This window comes from Coregonus clupeaformis, chromosome 17 (genome assembly GCF_020615455.1).
Source record: "Coregonus clupeaformis isolate EN_2021a chromosome 17, ASM2061545v1, whole genome shotgun sequence".
NCBI lineage: Eukaryota > Metazoa > Chordata > Actinopteri > Salmoniformes > Salmonidae > Coregonus > Coregonus clupeaformis.
In genome coordinates this window covers 13,416,167-13,431,166 of record NC_059208.1, presented here as the reverse complement: position 1 = coordinate 13,431,166, position 15,000 = coordinate 13,416,167, and the positions used below count along the sequence as shown (strand labels likewise).

At 42.8% G+C, this 15,000-nt stretch overlaps 1 protein-coding gene across 1 annotated transcript in view; it reads left to right on the top strand.

The window, feature by feature from the left end:
- The window catches only part of LOC123492948 (CUB and sushi domain-containing protein 3-like), a 186,587-nt gene that overhangs the window by 160,646 nt on the left and 10,941 nt on the right, over positions 1-15,000 (top strand). The window contains exons 26-30 of the mRNA XM_045226706.1: positions 2,318-2,444; positions 4,306-4,508; positions 6,405-6,596; positions 12,066-12,204; positions 14,258-14,445. Coding sequence (XP_045082641.1) covers positions 2,318-2,444; positions 4,306-4,508; positions 6,405-6,596; positions 12,066-12,204; positions 14,258-14,445 — 849 coding nt within the window. The remainder of the gene's footprint in view (positions 1-2,317; positions 2,445-4,305; positions 4,509-6,404; positions 6,597-12,065; positions 12,205-14,257; positions 14,446-15,000) is intronic.

The window sequence follows — 15,000 nt, the reverse complement described above, 5'->3', positions numbered from 1 at the left end:
GAGAGAGAGAGAGAGAGAGAGAGAGCGAGAGAGAGAGAATACCTGTTATGGTTCTGTTGTTTTGTTTTGTCATGTAATCTATCCATTAATTCAGTGTGGATAGTTATGGTTCTGTTGTTAGGTTATGTCATGTAATTTATCCATTAATTCAGTGTGGATAGTTTGTTGGTGATATTGATGGTCGATGATAAGCAGGACAATAGCTGAGCAATTCAAACAGTATGTGCAGTGGTGGGTCTCTCTCCCACAGACAAGGACCAGGCACATATATTTTCTGGACATTCTTTTAAAGTTAATTAATGGTGTCATTAAGAGGCATACTTTAAGGGAAAGACGTTTTGCATTTCTAAGTACTCTGGGTACTCTGTCTGCCGCACACCATTCCATTACCAGGTACAAGGAGAAAGGGGCTTTACTCTAGGCAGGGATTTACTAACCGCTAGTCATTACCAGGTACAAGGAGAAAGGGGCTTTACTCTAGGCAGAGATTTACTAATTGCTAGTCATTACCAGGTACAAGGAGAAAGGGGCTTTACTCTAGTTAGGTATTTACTTACCCCTAGTCATTACCAGGTACAAGGAGAAAGGGGCTTTACTCTAGGCAGGGATTTACTAACCGCTAGTCATTACCAGGTACAAGGAGAAAGGGGCTTTACTCTAGGCAGGTATTTACTAACCGCTAGTCATTACCAGGTACAAGGAGAAAGGGGCTTTAATCTAGGCAGGGATTTACTAACCGCTAGTCATTACCAGGTACAAGGAGAAAGGGGCTTTACTCTAGTTAGGTATTTACTTACCCCTAGTCATTACCAGGTACAAGGAGAAAGGGGCTTTACTCTAGGCAGGGATTTACTAACCGCTAGTCATTACCAGGTACAAGGAGAAAGGGGCTTTACTCTAGGCAGGGATTTACTAACCGCTAGTCATTACCAGGTACAAGGAGAAAGGGGCTTTACTCTAGGCAGAGATTTACTAATTGCTAGTCATTACCACGTACAAGGAGAAAGGGGCTTTACTTTAGTTAGGTATTACTAACCCCTAGTCATTACCAGGTACAAGGAGAAAGGGGCTTTACTCTAGGCAGGGATTTACTAACCGCTAGTCATTACCAGGTACAAGGAGAAAGGGGCTTTACTCTAGGCAGGGATTTACTAACCACTAGTCATTACCAGGTACAAGGAGAAAGGGGCTTTACTCTAGGAACGGATTTACTAACCGCTAGTCATTACCACGTACAAGGAGATGGGGCTTTACTCTAGGCAGGGATTTACTAACCACTAGTCATTACCAGGTACAAGGAGAAAGGGGCTTTACTCTAGGAACGGATTTACTAACCGCTAGTCATTACCACGTACAAGGAGATGGGGCTTTACTCTAGGCAGGGATTTACTAATCTCTAGTCATTACCAGGTACAAGGAGAAAGGGGCTTTACTCTAGGCAGGGATTTACTAACCGCTAGTCATTACCAGGTACAAGGAGAAAGGGGCTTTACTCTAGGCAGGGATTTACTAACCGCTAGTCATTACCACGTACAAGGAGAAAGGGGCTTTACTCTAGTTAGGTATTTACTAACCGCTAGTCATTACCAGGTACAAGGAGAAAGGGGCTTTACTCTAGGCAGGGATTTACTAACCGCTAGTCATTACCACGTACAAGGAGAAAGGGGCTTTATTCTAGTTAGGGATTTACTAACCCCTAGTCATTACCAGGTACAAGGAGAAAGGGGCTTTACTCTAGGCAGGGATTTACTAACCGCTAGTCATTACCAGGTACAAGGAGAAAGGGGCTTTACTCTAGGCAGGGATTTACTAACCGCTAGTCATTACCAGGCACAAGGAGAAAGGGGCTTTACTCTAAGCAGGGATTTACTAACCGCTAGTCATTACCAGCTACAAGGAGAAAGGGGCTTTACTCTAGGCAGGGATTTACTAACCCCTAGTCATTATCAGGTACAAGGAGAAAGGGGCTTTACTCTAGGCAGGGATTTACTAACCGCTAGTCATTTGTATTCATTTCTCCATTCTGTTTTTGTATTCTCTGTGTTGAATAACTTTGAATAGTCTGATTTGAACAGTGTGGCAGGTGTGTATGCATGTATTTCTTTAATACATTTTCCCTCAAGGGAAATGTCCTGTTGTTTAGATGTTGGATATTGACAAGGTCGGATGACCTGTTAGTGACGTGTTTTTGGTGTGTGTGTTTCTGTGTGTGTGTGTGTGTGTGGGTTTCTGTGTGTGTGTGTGTGTGTGTGTGTGTTTCTGTGTGTGTGTGTGTGTGTGTGTGTGTGTGTGTCTGTGTGTGTGTGTGTGCTTGCAGCGGAGTGTGGGGGTAGGTTCAAAGGTGAGTCTACAGGGCGCATCCTGTCTCCTGGATATCCCTTCCCTTACGACAACAACCTGCGCTGTACCTGGACCATCACTGTCAACTCTGGCAACATCGTCAGGTAGCTACACATATAGAATGGGAATCTGATATTAACTCTTCACCACAAAATTAATGGGCGAATGGGGGTACCCTTGTCTGGTACCTCGCAGAACAATTTCTATATTAATGCATGACATAACAGGCCCGCTGTTTTTTCAGATAATATCTTGTCAAATATTGACTTACTTTGATCATTAAATTAGGATTCATCATGCACAGTTTGATAATTGCCTTTGGAGGTATGTACGCATCAGAGTTTCCATCAGCCGGTAATTGCCGGCATTTGGCCGATAAAAAAAAATGAAAAGCCGATAAATACAATTGTTGCCAATCAAATTGACCGTGAGAAAAAAACAATCCCATTGCAAAATAATGCTTTTTATTCATTGTTGGAAATATGAGTTAATGGAAATACATTTGACCGCCATGCTTATCAGTCCATAGGTTAATTTGCAACATTTTGTGGAATTAAATTGGGTCGTGTGTATTTTCGTTAGTCGTCATGTATCTTATTTATCACACACACACAGAGCACACAGAGACTATTCTGAGCGGAATTTCACTCGTCAGACAGCTCCATGTCCTGCAGCTCCTCGCTGCTGGAGTGAAACGTGCTTTTTTAAACCCAGTCATTGAGCAACGATTCTAAATGCAGTCGCTTGTTAAGAACAGTTTTTGACGGCCACAATTAAAGATATCTACTATTTTTGTTTCTCAACTGGTAATTTGAAGCACGCCTCCCATTTGCCAATAGGTGCGCAGGCAACGCTAGGCATGCCATCAGCGAGTCACCCACCACTTTGAAATGTGAGCTGGAGGCAGGATTTTGAAAACATACGCTTAATTGTTTGAAACCTGCATGTTTTACTTCATTTTATGAGTCATGTCTTGCCTTGCTTCATGGTAGCCTAGGCAATATCCGACCATAGACACGTGGAAACAGTTATTTTATGAAGATTTCCCTCATATGCCATTGAAACCAGCGTTTTTCTCCTGTTCTATTGGTTTTCATATAAACTTTCTTTCATTGTCCAGGAGCCAAAGGCACAATCCCAGTCATATTAGCAACCCCTTCTAATTGTTGCATCTTTAGATTCCCCCTCTTTCTAAGTTTCTAACTGAGATTTTCATCTCTGTCACATTTTAAACTGCTCACATCAGGTGCGTTGTTTAGAATGGTGTTTTCCCGCAAATTGCATTTTTGGCAAATGTTTGAAAATGCCGTTTTATTGGCTACTTAAGATTAATTACCATAATCTAAATGTGATTTCTGTCATTCTGAGCACCGTGGGTGGACACCCTAATGGGTTACGCAGCCAGTGCATATCGGTCAGGTAATTTTCTCAAATGGCCGGTAAATTAAAATCTTCCCAGTCACGTTGTCCGAAGCCACATTTTGCTAACGGAAAACCCGTTACTCATCTACCTTTTCACCATGGAAATTAAAACGCAAATGGGAAAATGGGGCATCCTTTTCTGGTACCTAGTGCATTCCAAAACGTAGCCTTCTGCATTTCCAGATCTTGTACAAAGATTAACTTAGTTAGAACCATGTAATTAAGATGAAAAAATACACCTTTCGTGACTGCCTGTGGAGGTTCTGTAGTTTCTCTAATCATTTTGGTGACTGCCTGACTGTGGAGTTGGTTTGTCCAATCGGATCCCAGCTAGCCCTCCAGATCCTGGAGCCAATCAAACGGAGGATGTGAATATAACTACAGCAGAATTTTCTGACGGTTTGTCTTGCCAGACATTGCAGATAGAGTCAACAGAAAATGCACACAACAGATAGAATTTGAAGAAGTTATGATTTGAAATTGGTGTTGTCTTGGGCAAAAAATGTGTTTTGTTAAATTCCGATTTAAATCCATCCTCCCTAGCCTCCAGTTTCTGGCGTTCGACACAGAGGCATCTCACGACATCCTGAAGGTTTGGGACGGACCACCAGAAAATGAGATGTCTCTGAGGGAGGTGTCTGGCTCTCTGCTCCCCGAGGGGATACACAGCACCCTCGACGTCGTCACCATTCAGTTCGAGACTGACTTTTATATCACCAAGTCTGGCTTCGCAATCGACTTCTCAAGTGAGTGCTTCACCAAGAAAATACCTGTCAAAGAAAGAACAGCATTTATTTATTCCATTTACCTTCAACTCTGTAATAATTGGGTCTCATATGAACTGGGAAGCTAATGAATGCTTTAACAATTTTCTTCTCAAGTGAGTCTTTCAACAAGAGAGGACAGGCAGCATGTTGTAGTTTTTCCATTCTCCAGTTCTCTCAATGTTTTTATAAATTGTGAAGTAGAAAGCTATCAAATGCTGAAACAATCTGAATCATTCTCACTTAAAACTGAAGTAGTTCTCTCAACCTTATATAATTGTGAAGTACGGTAGAAAAGATCAAGTACGGTAACACTATTTGGATAATGCATCTGTAGATGCTCTACAGACTATTTACAGACTATCAGTGACATTTCAAATAATGATCTACTATCCCTAACCCTAACCCTAACTTTAACCCTTATCCTAACCCTAAACTTAACTCTTACCCTAACCCTACCTTTAACCCTTACTCTAGGCCTTATCCTAACCCTAACCGTAACCATGATCTAAGCAAGCAGTTGCTTATCAACAGATAGTGTGTTGATAGTATGACCATCTCTAGAGCATCTACAGATGGACTATCCAGACTATCCAAATAAAGTGTGAACTCAAGTTCAAAGCCATGGACGATCAGGTTTCTAGAGATCTTTCTACAGCTGTGACCAGTTGAGCTTGAGAATCAGTCATGATTCTCCAGCTGTATGTAAGTCAGACTCAATCATAATTCTCCAGCTGTATCTAAGTCAGACTCAATCATGATTCTCCAGCTGTATCTAAGTCAGACTCAGTCATAATTCTCCAGCTGTATCTAAGTCAGACTCAATCATGATTCTCCAGCTGTATCTAAGTCAGACTCAGTCATGATTCTTCAGCTGTATCTAAGTCAGACTCAGTCATGATTCTCCAGCTGTATCTAAGTCAGACTCAGTTATGATTCTCCAACTGTATCTAAGTCAGACTCAGTCATGATTCTCCAGCTGTATCTAAGTCAGACTCAGTCATGATTCTCCAGCTGTATCTAAGTCAGACTCAGTTATGATTCTCCAACTGTATCTAAGTCAGACTCAGTCATGATTCTCCAGCTGTATCTAAGTCAGACTCAATCATGAATCTCCAGCTGTATCTAAGTCAGACTCAGTCATGATTCTTCAGCTGTATCTAAGTCAGACTCAGTCATGATTCTCCAGCTGTATCTAAGTCAGACTCAGTTATGATTCTCCAGCTGTATCTAAGTCAGACTCAGTTATGATTCTCCAACTGTATCTAAGTCAGACTCAGTTATGATTCTCCAACTGTATATAAGTCAGACTCAGTTATGATTCTCCAGCTGTATCTAAGTCAGACTCAGTCATGATTCTCCAACTGTATCTAAGTCAGACTCAGTTATGATTCTCCAGCTGTATCTAAGTCAGACTCAGTCATGATTCTCCAGCTGTATCTAAGTCAGACTCAGTTATGATTCTCCAGCTGTATCTAAGTCAGACTCAGTCATGATTCTCCAGCTGTATGTAAGTCAGACTCAATCATGATTCTCCAGCTGTATATAAGTCAGACTCAGTTATGATTCTCCAACTGTATCTAAGTCAGACTCAGTTATGATTCTCCAACTGTATATAAGTCAGACTCAGTTATGATTCTCCAACTGTATATAAGTCAGACTCAGTTATGATTCTCCAACTGTATATAAGTCAGACTCAGTTATGATTCTCCAACTGTATATAAGTCAGACTCAGTTATGATTCTCCAACTGTATATAAGTCAGACTCAGTTATGATTCTCCAGCTGTATCTAAGTCAGACTCAGAGAGGCCATAAAGTCATATCTGCTGTGTGTCCTTCAGCTGTTGTTTAATGTCATGTCTGCTGTGTGTCTCCAGGTTCGGTGGCGACAGCCTGCAGAGATCCAGGCATGCCTATGAATGGCAGTCGTAACGGAGAGGGGAGAGAACCAGGTGATACGGTGAACTTCTCCTGTGATCCAGGATACGAGCTGCAGGGAGAGAGCAAGATCACCTGCATCCAGGTGGACAACAGATACTATTGGCTGCCCAGCCCTCCCAGCTGCATTGGTGAGGATTTACTACTATACTATACTATACTGTACTGTACTGTACTATACTATACTATACTATACTATACTATACTATACTATACTATACTATACTATACTATACTATACTATACTACTGGCAGACCATCCCTCCCAGCTGTATTGGTGAGGCTTAACATGCAATATAACTAGTTAATCAGCCCTCCCAGCTGCATTGGTGAGGCTTAACATGCAATATAACTAGTTAATCAGCCCTCCCAGCTGCATTGGTGAGGCTTAACATGCAATATAACTAGTTAATCAGCCCTCCCAGCTGCATTGTTGAGGCTTAACATGCAATATAACTAGTTAATCAGCCCTCCCAGCTGCATTGGTGAGGCTTAACATGCAATATAACTAGTTAATCAGCCCTCCCAGCTGCATTGGTGAGGCTTAACATGCAATATAACTAGTTAATCAGCCCTCCCAGCTGCATTGTTGAGGCTTAACATGCAATATAACTAGTTAATCAGCCCTCCCAGCTGCATTGGTGAGGCTTAACATGCAATATAACTAGTTAATCAGCCCTCCCAGCTGCATTGGTGAGGCTTAACATGCAATATAACTAGTTAATCAGCCCTCCCAGCTGCATTGGTGAGGCTTAACATGCAATATAACTAGTTAATCAGCCCTCCCAGCTGCATTGGTGAGGCTTAACATGCAATATAACTAGTTAATCAGCCCTCCCAGCTGCATTGGTGAGGCTTAACATGCAATATAACTAGTTAATCAGCCCTCCCAGCTGCATTGGTGAGGCTTAACATGCAATATAACTAGTTAATCAGCCCTCCCAGCTGCATTGTTGAGGCTTAACATGCAATATAACTAGTTAATCAGCCCTCCCAGCTGCATTGGTGAGGCTTAACATGCAATATAACTAGTTAATCAGCCCTCCCAGCTGTATTGGTGAGGCTTAACATGCAATATAACTAGTTAATCAGCCCTCCCAGCTGCATTGTTGAGGCTTAACATGCAATATAACTAGTTAATCAGCCCTCCCAGCTGTATTGGTGAGGCTTAACATGCAATATAACTAGTTAATCAGCCCTCCCAGCTGCATTGTTGAGGCTTAACATGCAATATAACTAGTTAATCAGCCCTCCCAGCTGTATTGGTGAGGCTTAACATGCAATATAACTAGTTAATCAGCCCTCCCAGCTGCATTGTTGAGGCTTAACATGCAATATAACTAGTTAATCAGCCCTCCCAGCTGTATTGGTGAGGCTTAACATGCAATATAACTAGTTAATCAGCCCTCCCAGCTGCATTGGTGAGGCTTAACATGCAATATAACTAGTTAATCAGCCCTCCCAGCTGCATTGTTGAGGCTTAACATGCAATATAACTAGTTAATCAGCCCTCCCAGCTGCATTGTTGAGGCTTAACATGCAATATAACTAGTTAATCAGCCCTCCCAGCTGCATTGGTGAGGCTTTACATGAAATACAGTGCATTTGGAAAGTATGTTAGACCCCTTCACTTTTTCCACATTTTGGTACGTTACAGCCTTGTTCTAAATAAATACAAATCCTCATCAATCTACACATAATACCCCATAATGACAAAGCAAAAACAGGTTTTAGAAATGTCTGCATATAAAATAAAAAAATAAAATACGTATTTGCATAAGTATTCAGACCCTTTGCTATGAGACTCGAAATTGAGCTCAGGTGCATCCTGTTTCGATTGATAATCCTTGAGATGTTTCTACAACTTGATTGGAATCCACCTGTGGTAAATTCAATTGATTGGACATGATTTGGAAAGGCACACACCTGTCTATATAAGGTCCCACAGTTGACAGTGCATGTCAGAGCAAAAACCAAGCCATGAGGTCGAAGGAATTGTCCGTAGAGCTCCGAGACAGGATTGTGTCGAGGCACAGATCTGGGGAAGGGTACCAAAACATTTCTGCAGCTTTGAAGGTCCCCAAGAACACAGTGGTCTAAATCATTCTTAAATGGAAGAAGTTTAGAACAACCAAGACTCTTCCTAGAGCTGGCCGCCCGTCCATACTGAGCAATCGTTGGAGAAGGGCCTTGCTCAGGGAGGTGTCCAGGAACCTGATGGTCACTCTGACAGAGCTCCAGAGTTCCTCTGTGGAGATGGGATAACCTTCCAATTGGAATCCATGCTTCAAGATTGTTTTGATCACGCGGACTGGGATATGTTCCGGGTAGCTTGCGAAAATAATTTAGACGAATACACTGAAACGGTGACTGAGTTTATCAGGAGATGATGTTGTGCCGACTGTGACTATTAAAACCTTCCCTAACCAGAAACCGTGGATAGATGGCACCATTCGCACAAAACTGAAAGCGCGAACCACTGCATTTAACCATGGCAAGGTGACAGGGAATATGGCAGAATACGAACAGTGTAGCTACTCACTCCGCAAGGCAATTAAACTGGCAAAACATCAGTATAGAGTCGCAATTCAACGGCTCAGACACAAGACGTATGTGGCAAGGTCTACAGACAATCACGGACTACAAAAAGAAAACCAGCCACATCGCCGACACCGACGTCTTGCTTCCAGACAAGCTAAACACTGTGTTCGCCCACTTTGAGGATAACACAGTGCCACTGACGAGGCCCACTACCAAGGACTATGGCCTCTCCTTCTCCATGGCCGACGTGATTAAGACATTTAAGCATGTTAACCACCGCAAGGCTGCCGGGCCCAGACGGCATCCCTAGCCGCGTCCTCAGAGCATGCGCAGACCAGCTGTCTGGTGTGTTTACGGACATATTCAATCTCTCCCTATCCCAGTCTGCTGTTCCCACATGCTTCAAGATGGCCACCATTGTTCCTGTACCCAAGAAAGCAAAGGTAACTGAACTAAATGACTATCACCCTGTAGCACTCACCTCTGTCATCATGAAGTGCTTTGAGAGACTAGTCAAGGATCATATCACCTCTACCTTACCTGTCACCCTAGACCCACTTCATTTTGCTTACCGCCCCAATAGATCCACAGACGATGCAATCGGCATCACACTGCACACTGCCCTATCCCATCTGGACAAGAGGAATACCTATGTAAGAATGCTGTTCATTGACTATAGCTCAGCATTCAACACCATAGTACCCTCCAAGCTCATCATTAAGCTCGAGACCCTGGGTCTGAACCCCGCCCTGTGCAACTGGGTCCTGGACTTCCTGACGGGCCGCCCCCCAGGTGGTGAAGGTAGGAAACAACATCTCCACTTCGCTGATCCTCAACACTGGGGCCCCACAAGGGTGCGTGCTCAGCCCCCTCCTGTACTCCCTGTTCACCCATGACTGCGTGGCCAAGCACACCTCCAACTCAATCATCAAGTTTGCAGACGACACAACAGTAGTAGGCTTGATTACCAACAATGACGAGACAGCCTACAGGGAGGAGGTGAGGGCTCTGGGAGTGTGGTGCCAGGAAAATAACCTCTCACTCAACGTCAACAAAACAAAGGAGATGATCGTGGACTTCAGGAAACAGCAGAGGGTGCACACCCCTATCCACATCGACGGGACCGCAGTGGAGAAGGTGTAAAGCTTCAAGTTCCTTGGCGTACACATCACTGACAAACTGAAATGGTCCACCCACGCAGACAGTGTGGTGAAGAATGCGCAACAGAGCCTCTTCAACCTCAGGAGGCTGAAGAAATTTGGCATGGCACCTAAAACCCTCACAAACTTTTACAGATGCACAATTGAGAGCATCCAGTCGGGCTGTATCACCGCCTGGTACGGCAACTGCACCGCCCGCAACCGCAGGGCTCTTCCAGAGGGTGGTGCGGTCTGCCGAACGCATTACCAGGAGCAAACTACCCGCCCTCCAAGACACCTACAGCACCCGATGTCACAGGAAGGCCAAGAAGATCATCAAGGACATCAACCACCCGAGCCACTGCCTGTTCACCCCACTATCATCCAGAAGGCGAGGTCAGTACAGGTGCATCAAAGCTGGTACCGAGAGAATGAAAAACAGCTTCTATCTCAAGGCCATCAGACCGTTAAATAGCCATCACTAGCACAGTAGAGGCTGCTGCTGCCTATTGAAATCACAGGCTCCTCAAAAGACAGGCTCCTAGGAATTTAACTATGGTTATTCTGTTTTATCTTACAACTATAGTTATTCTGTACTCAGGCGGAATCAGTGAGGCATTAAATGCCATGTCTTCCTTGTAAAAGAGGTCTTCTGTCCTCAATGGGACTTCCTGGATAAGTAAAGGATAAATCAAATAAAAAATCTAATGCTACTAGGAATATAACTGTGGTTATTCTGCCCTCCTAGCTGCATTAATGAAACTATACTAGGAATATAACGGGTTAGTCTGTCCTCCTAACTTCATTGGTGACACCTAGAAATGAAACGCTACTAGGGATATTTTCTAGTTCTGTCATTCTGTCTATAAACCACCGGTATGATTCATGGGATCAGCAGCACCATGAGCGAGACATATTAAAACCGCTGCATAGGGTTGTACTGTGTATTTAGAACACAGTGGTACTGTGTATTTAGAACACAGTGGTACTGTGTATTTAGAACACAGTGGTACTGTATGTTTAGAACACAGTGGTACTGTGTATTTAGAACACAGTGGTACTGTATATTTAGAACACAGTGGTACTGTATATTTAGAACACAGTGGTACTGTATATTTAGAACAAAGTGGTACTGTATATTTAGAACACAGTGGTACTGTATATTTAGAACACAGTGGTACTGTATATTTAGAACACAGTGGTACTGTATATTTAGAACACAGTGGTACTGTATATTTAGAACACAGTGGTACTGTGTATTTAGAACACAGTGGTACTGTGTATTTAGAACACAGTGGTACTGTATATTTAGAACACAGTGGTACTGTGTATTTAGAACACAGTGGTACTGTATATTTAGAACACAGTGGTACTGTGTATTTAGAACACAGTGGTACTGTATATTTAGAACACAGTGGTACAGTGTATTTAGAACACAGTGGTACTGTGTATTTAGAACACAGTGGTACTGTATATTTAGAACACAGTGGTACTGTGTATTTAGAACACAGTGGTACTGTATATTTAGAACACAGTGGTACTGTATATTTAGAACACAGTGGTACTGTATATTTAGAACACAGTGGTACTGTATATTTAGAACACAGTGGTACTGTATATTTAGAACACAGTGGTACTGTGTATTTAGAACACAGTGGTACTGTATATTTAGAACACAGTGGTACTGTATATTTAGAACACAGTGGTACTGTGTATTTAGAACACAGTGGTACTGTATATTTAGAACACAGTGGTACTGTGTATTTAGAACACAGTGGTACTGTGTATTTAGAACACAGTGGTACTGTGTATTTAGAACACAGTGGTACTGTATATTTAGAACACAGTGGTACTGTATATTTAGAACACAGTGGTACTGTGTATTTAGAACACAGTGGTTATGTGTGTGTGTTTCTGCAGCTCCCTGTGGGGGCAACGTAACAGGATCATCAGGATTCATCCTCTCCCCCAACTTCCCCCTCCCTTACCCTCACAGCAAGGACTGTGATTGGCTGATCGCTGTCCACTCAGACTACGTCATATCCCTGGCTTTTATCAGGTAAGGAATGAATGAATGATTCCGTTCAGGTAAGCTACTGAACTGAAACACACCTAGAAAGACGAACGTCTGAAAGCAGAGGGTGACTGCGGTGTGTTAGAGATCGCCTGCTGGGTGTTGATGAACTGTGGTGATTCAACACGTAGAATCGTCAGTAAATAAACTGAAATTGACAGCGGATGTTCTGTGGTGTGGTGTTCCTCCCTTACTGGTATCTGAGTCTGGTTCCCCTCAAGGTTTCTTCCTTTCATCTGTGCTGATGCTTGCTCTTTCTATTGGTGCTCTGGGCGGCGTTATTGTAAACCGCTTTCTGAAAACTATTCTTTTAAAAAGGTCTTTATCATAGTTTGTGAAAAGGTCTTTATCATAGTTTGTGAAAAGGTCTTTATCATAGTTTGGGAAAAGGTCTTTATCATAGTTTGTGAAAAGGTCTTTATCATAGTTTGGGAAAAGGTCTTTAAGTTTCCTATTTATCTTTATGCTGATAGTTTACTGTGTGTGTCTGTGTGTGTCTGTGTGTGTGTGTGTGTGTGTTTGGGCTATTTGTTTGTTTGAGATGTGGGTTCTTTGTTTTTAGCTGGGGCATCATTTGGTATTTATATAAGGGCATTTAGCTACGCTCTTAGAGAAAAAGGTTCCAAAAGGGTTCTTCGGCTGTCCCCATAGGAGAACCCTTTCTGGTTCCAGGTAGAATTATTTTGGGTTCCAGGGCCTCCCGAGTGGAGCAGCGGTCTAAGGCTCTGCAGTCCTTGAGGAGTCACTACAGACCCGGGTTCGATCCCAGGCTGTGTCACAGCTGGCCGTGACCGGGACACCCATGAGGCGGCACACAATTGGCCCAGCGTCCTCTGGGTTAGGGGAGGATTTGGCTGGTTGGGATGTCCTTGTCCCATCGCTCTAGCGACTCCTTGTGGTGGGCCGGGCGTATGCACGCTTACACGGTCGCCAGCTGGACGGTGTTTCCTCCGACACATTGGTGCGGCTGGCTTCCAGGTTAAGCGAGCAGTGTGTCAAGAAGCAGTGCGGCTTGGCGGGGTCGTGTTTCGGAGGACGCATGGCTCTCGACCTTCGCCTCTCCCGAGTCCCTATGGGAGTTGCAGCAATGGGACTGTAACTAGAAATTGGGGACAAAAAGGGGTAAGATATACAGCATCATTTCCATTTGGTTTGTTCTGCTAGACACTGAGTAAACAGGAAATGCACACAACCTCACGGAACACTGAAGAACAGGAAGAAGTTATGATTTGAAACTGGTGTGTTCTTGAATGGACACAGATTTAATTATCCCAAAGCTATTACAATTTTTGTCATAAGCCAAACTGATTATTTTTAGAAACAACAGACTTCTCTCAGTGAGAAACGTGATTTGATATACATCAATAGAACAATATGAAATGCCTGCCTCACACTACATTTGCCAGGGCCATTTGGGAGCAGTTCTGCCTCCATGATGTTACAACAATTCAATCTCTCTCTCTCTCTCTCTCTCTCTCTCTCTCTCTCTCTCTCTCTCTCTCTCTCTCACACTACATTGCCAGGGCCATTTGGGAGCAGTTCTGCCTTCATGATGTTACAACAATTCAATCTCTCTCTCTCTCTCTCTCTCTCTCTCTCTCTCTCTCTCTCTCTCTCTCTCTCTCTCTCTCTCTCTCTCTCTCTCTCTCTCTCTCTCTCTCTCTCTCCAGAGCTCTTCAGGGAGTTATTCCGTTCATCCTTCTCTCTGTGTCTGAGATACAAGAAGCTGAAATGGCTTAGTAATGCTTCTCAGACTCTCAATTCAAAACCCAAATGTATATTGAAAGCTCTTGTACAGTGTGTCACTCGTTTCAACACTGCTGAAATAAAAACAATTTAAACCCCAAGGTGTTAGAAAGCTCCAATTCAGTACGTCCCCACATTTAAGCTTTTCTGAAATACCAGTTTTCTTGTTAATTTCCTGTAATAACCTTTTTATTGTTAATTTGCTGAAATAACCTTTTTTTTTTGTTAATTTGAGAAAAAAATCATTTTCCTGTTAATTTGCTGAAATAGTTGTTTTATTTTCTTTCTACAGTTTCAGTATCGAGCCCAACTACGACTTCCTGTATATCTACGACGGACCAGACAGCAACAGTCATCTCATTGGTAGTTTCCAGGATAGCAAGCTTCCAGAGAAGATCGAGAGCTCCGCTAACTTCATGCACCTAGCCTTCCGTAGCGACGGCTCAGTGAGCTACAAAGGCTTCCATCTGGAGTATAAAGGTGAGGCGCAAGGGGATGTTTATGCAAACTTGAAATGGTTGTTTTGTGTCTTTGTTTTAATGGTTTTGTGCAAGTTACAAATGCAGCAGAGGACTATCTTCTGAGTTTGTTCCCTTTTCTGTCGGTTCATTTGACACTAATTCACTCGCCGTGTTGTGTCTCGTCCCCCTTCCTTCAGGGAACCAAGTTTATATTCATGCGAGGATGATCTTTGTCGAACTTTCCAAAGTGTTTGTTTTGTGTCTTTTTTCCCATTATGTTTTTGTGCTATCGACCAAGTTTTTTTTTAATGTAGCAAAGGACGTCCTGACAAGTTAGTTCCTGTTTGTTTTGTGTGTTTGTTTAAAGTGTATTTATACACAACATCATTTTGTAATACGGTGCATTCAGAAAGTATTCAAACCCCCTGACTTTTTCCACATTTTGTTACGTTATTCTAAAATGTATTAAATGATAGTGTTTCCTCATCAATCTACACACAATACCCCATAATGACAAAGCGAAAACAGGTTTTTAGAAATTTTTGCAAAGTAAGTATTCAGACCCTTTGCTATG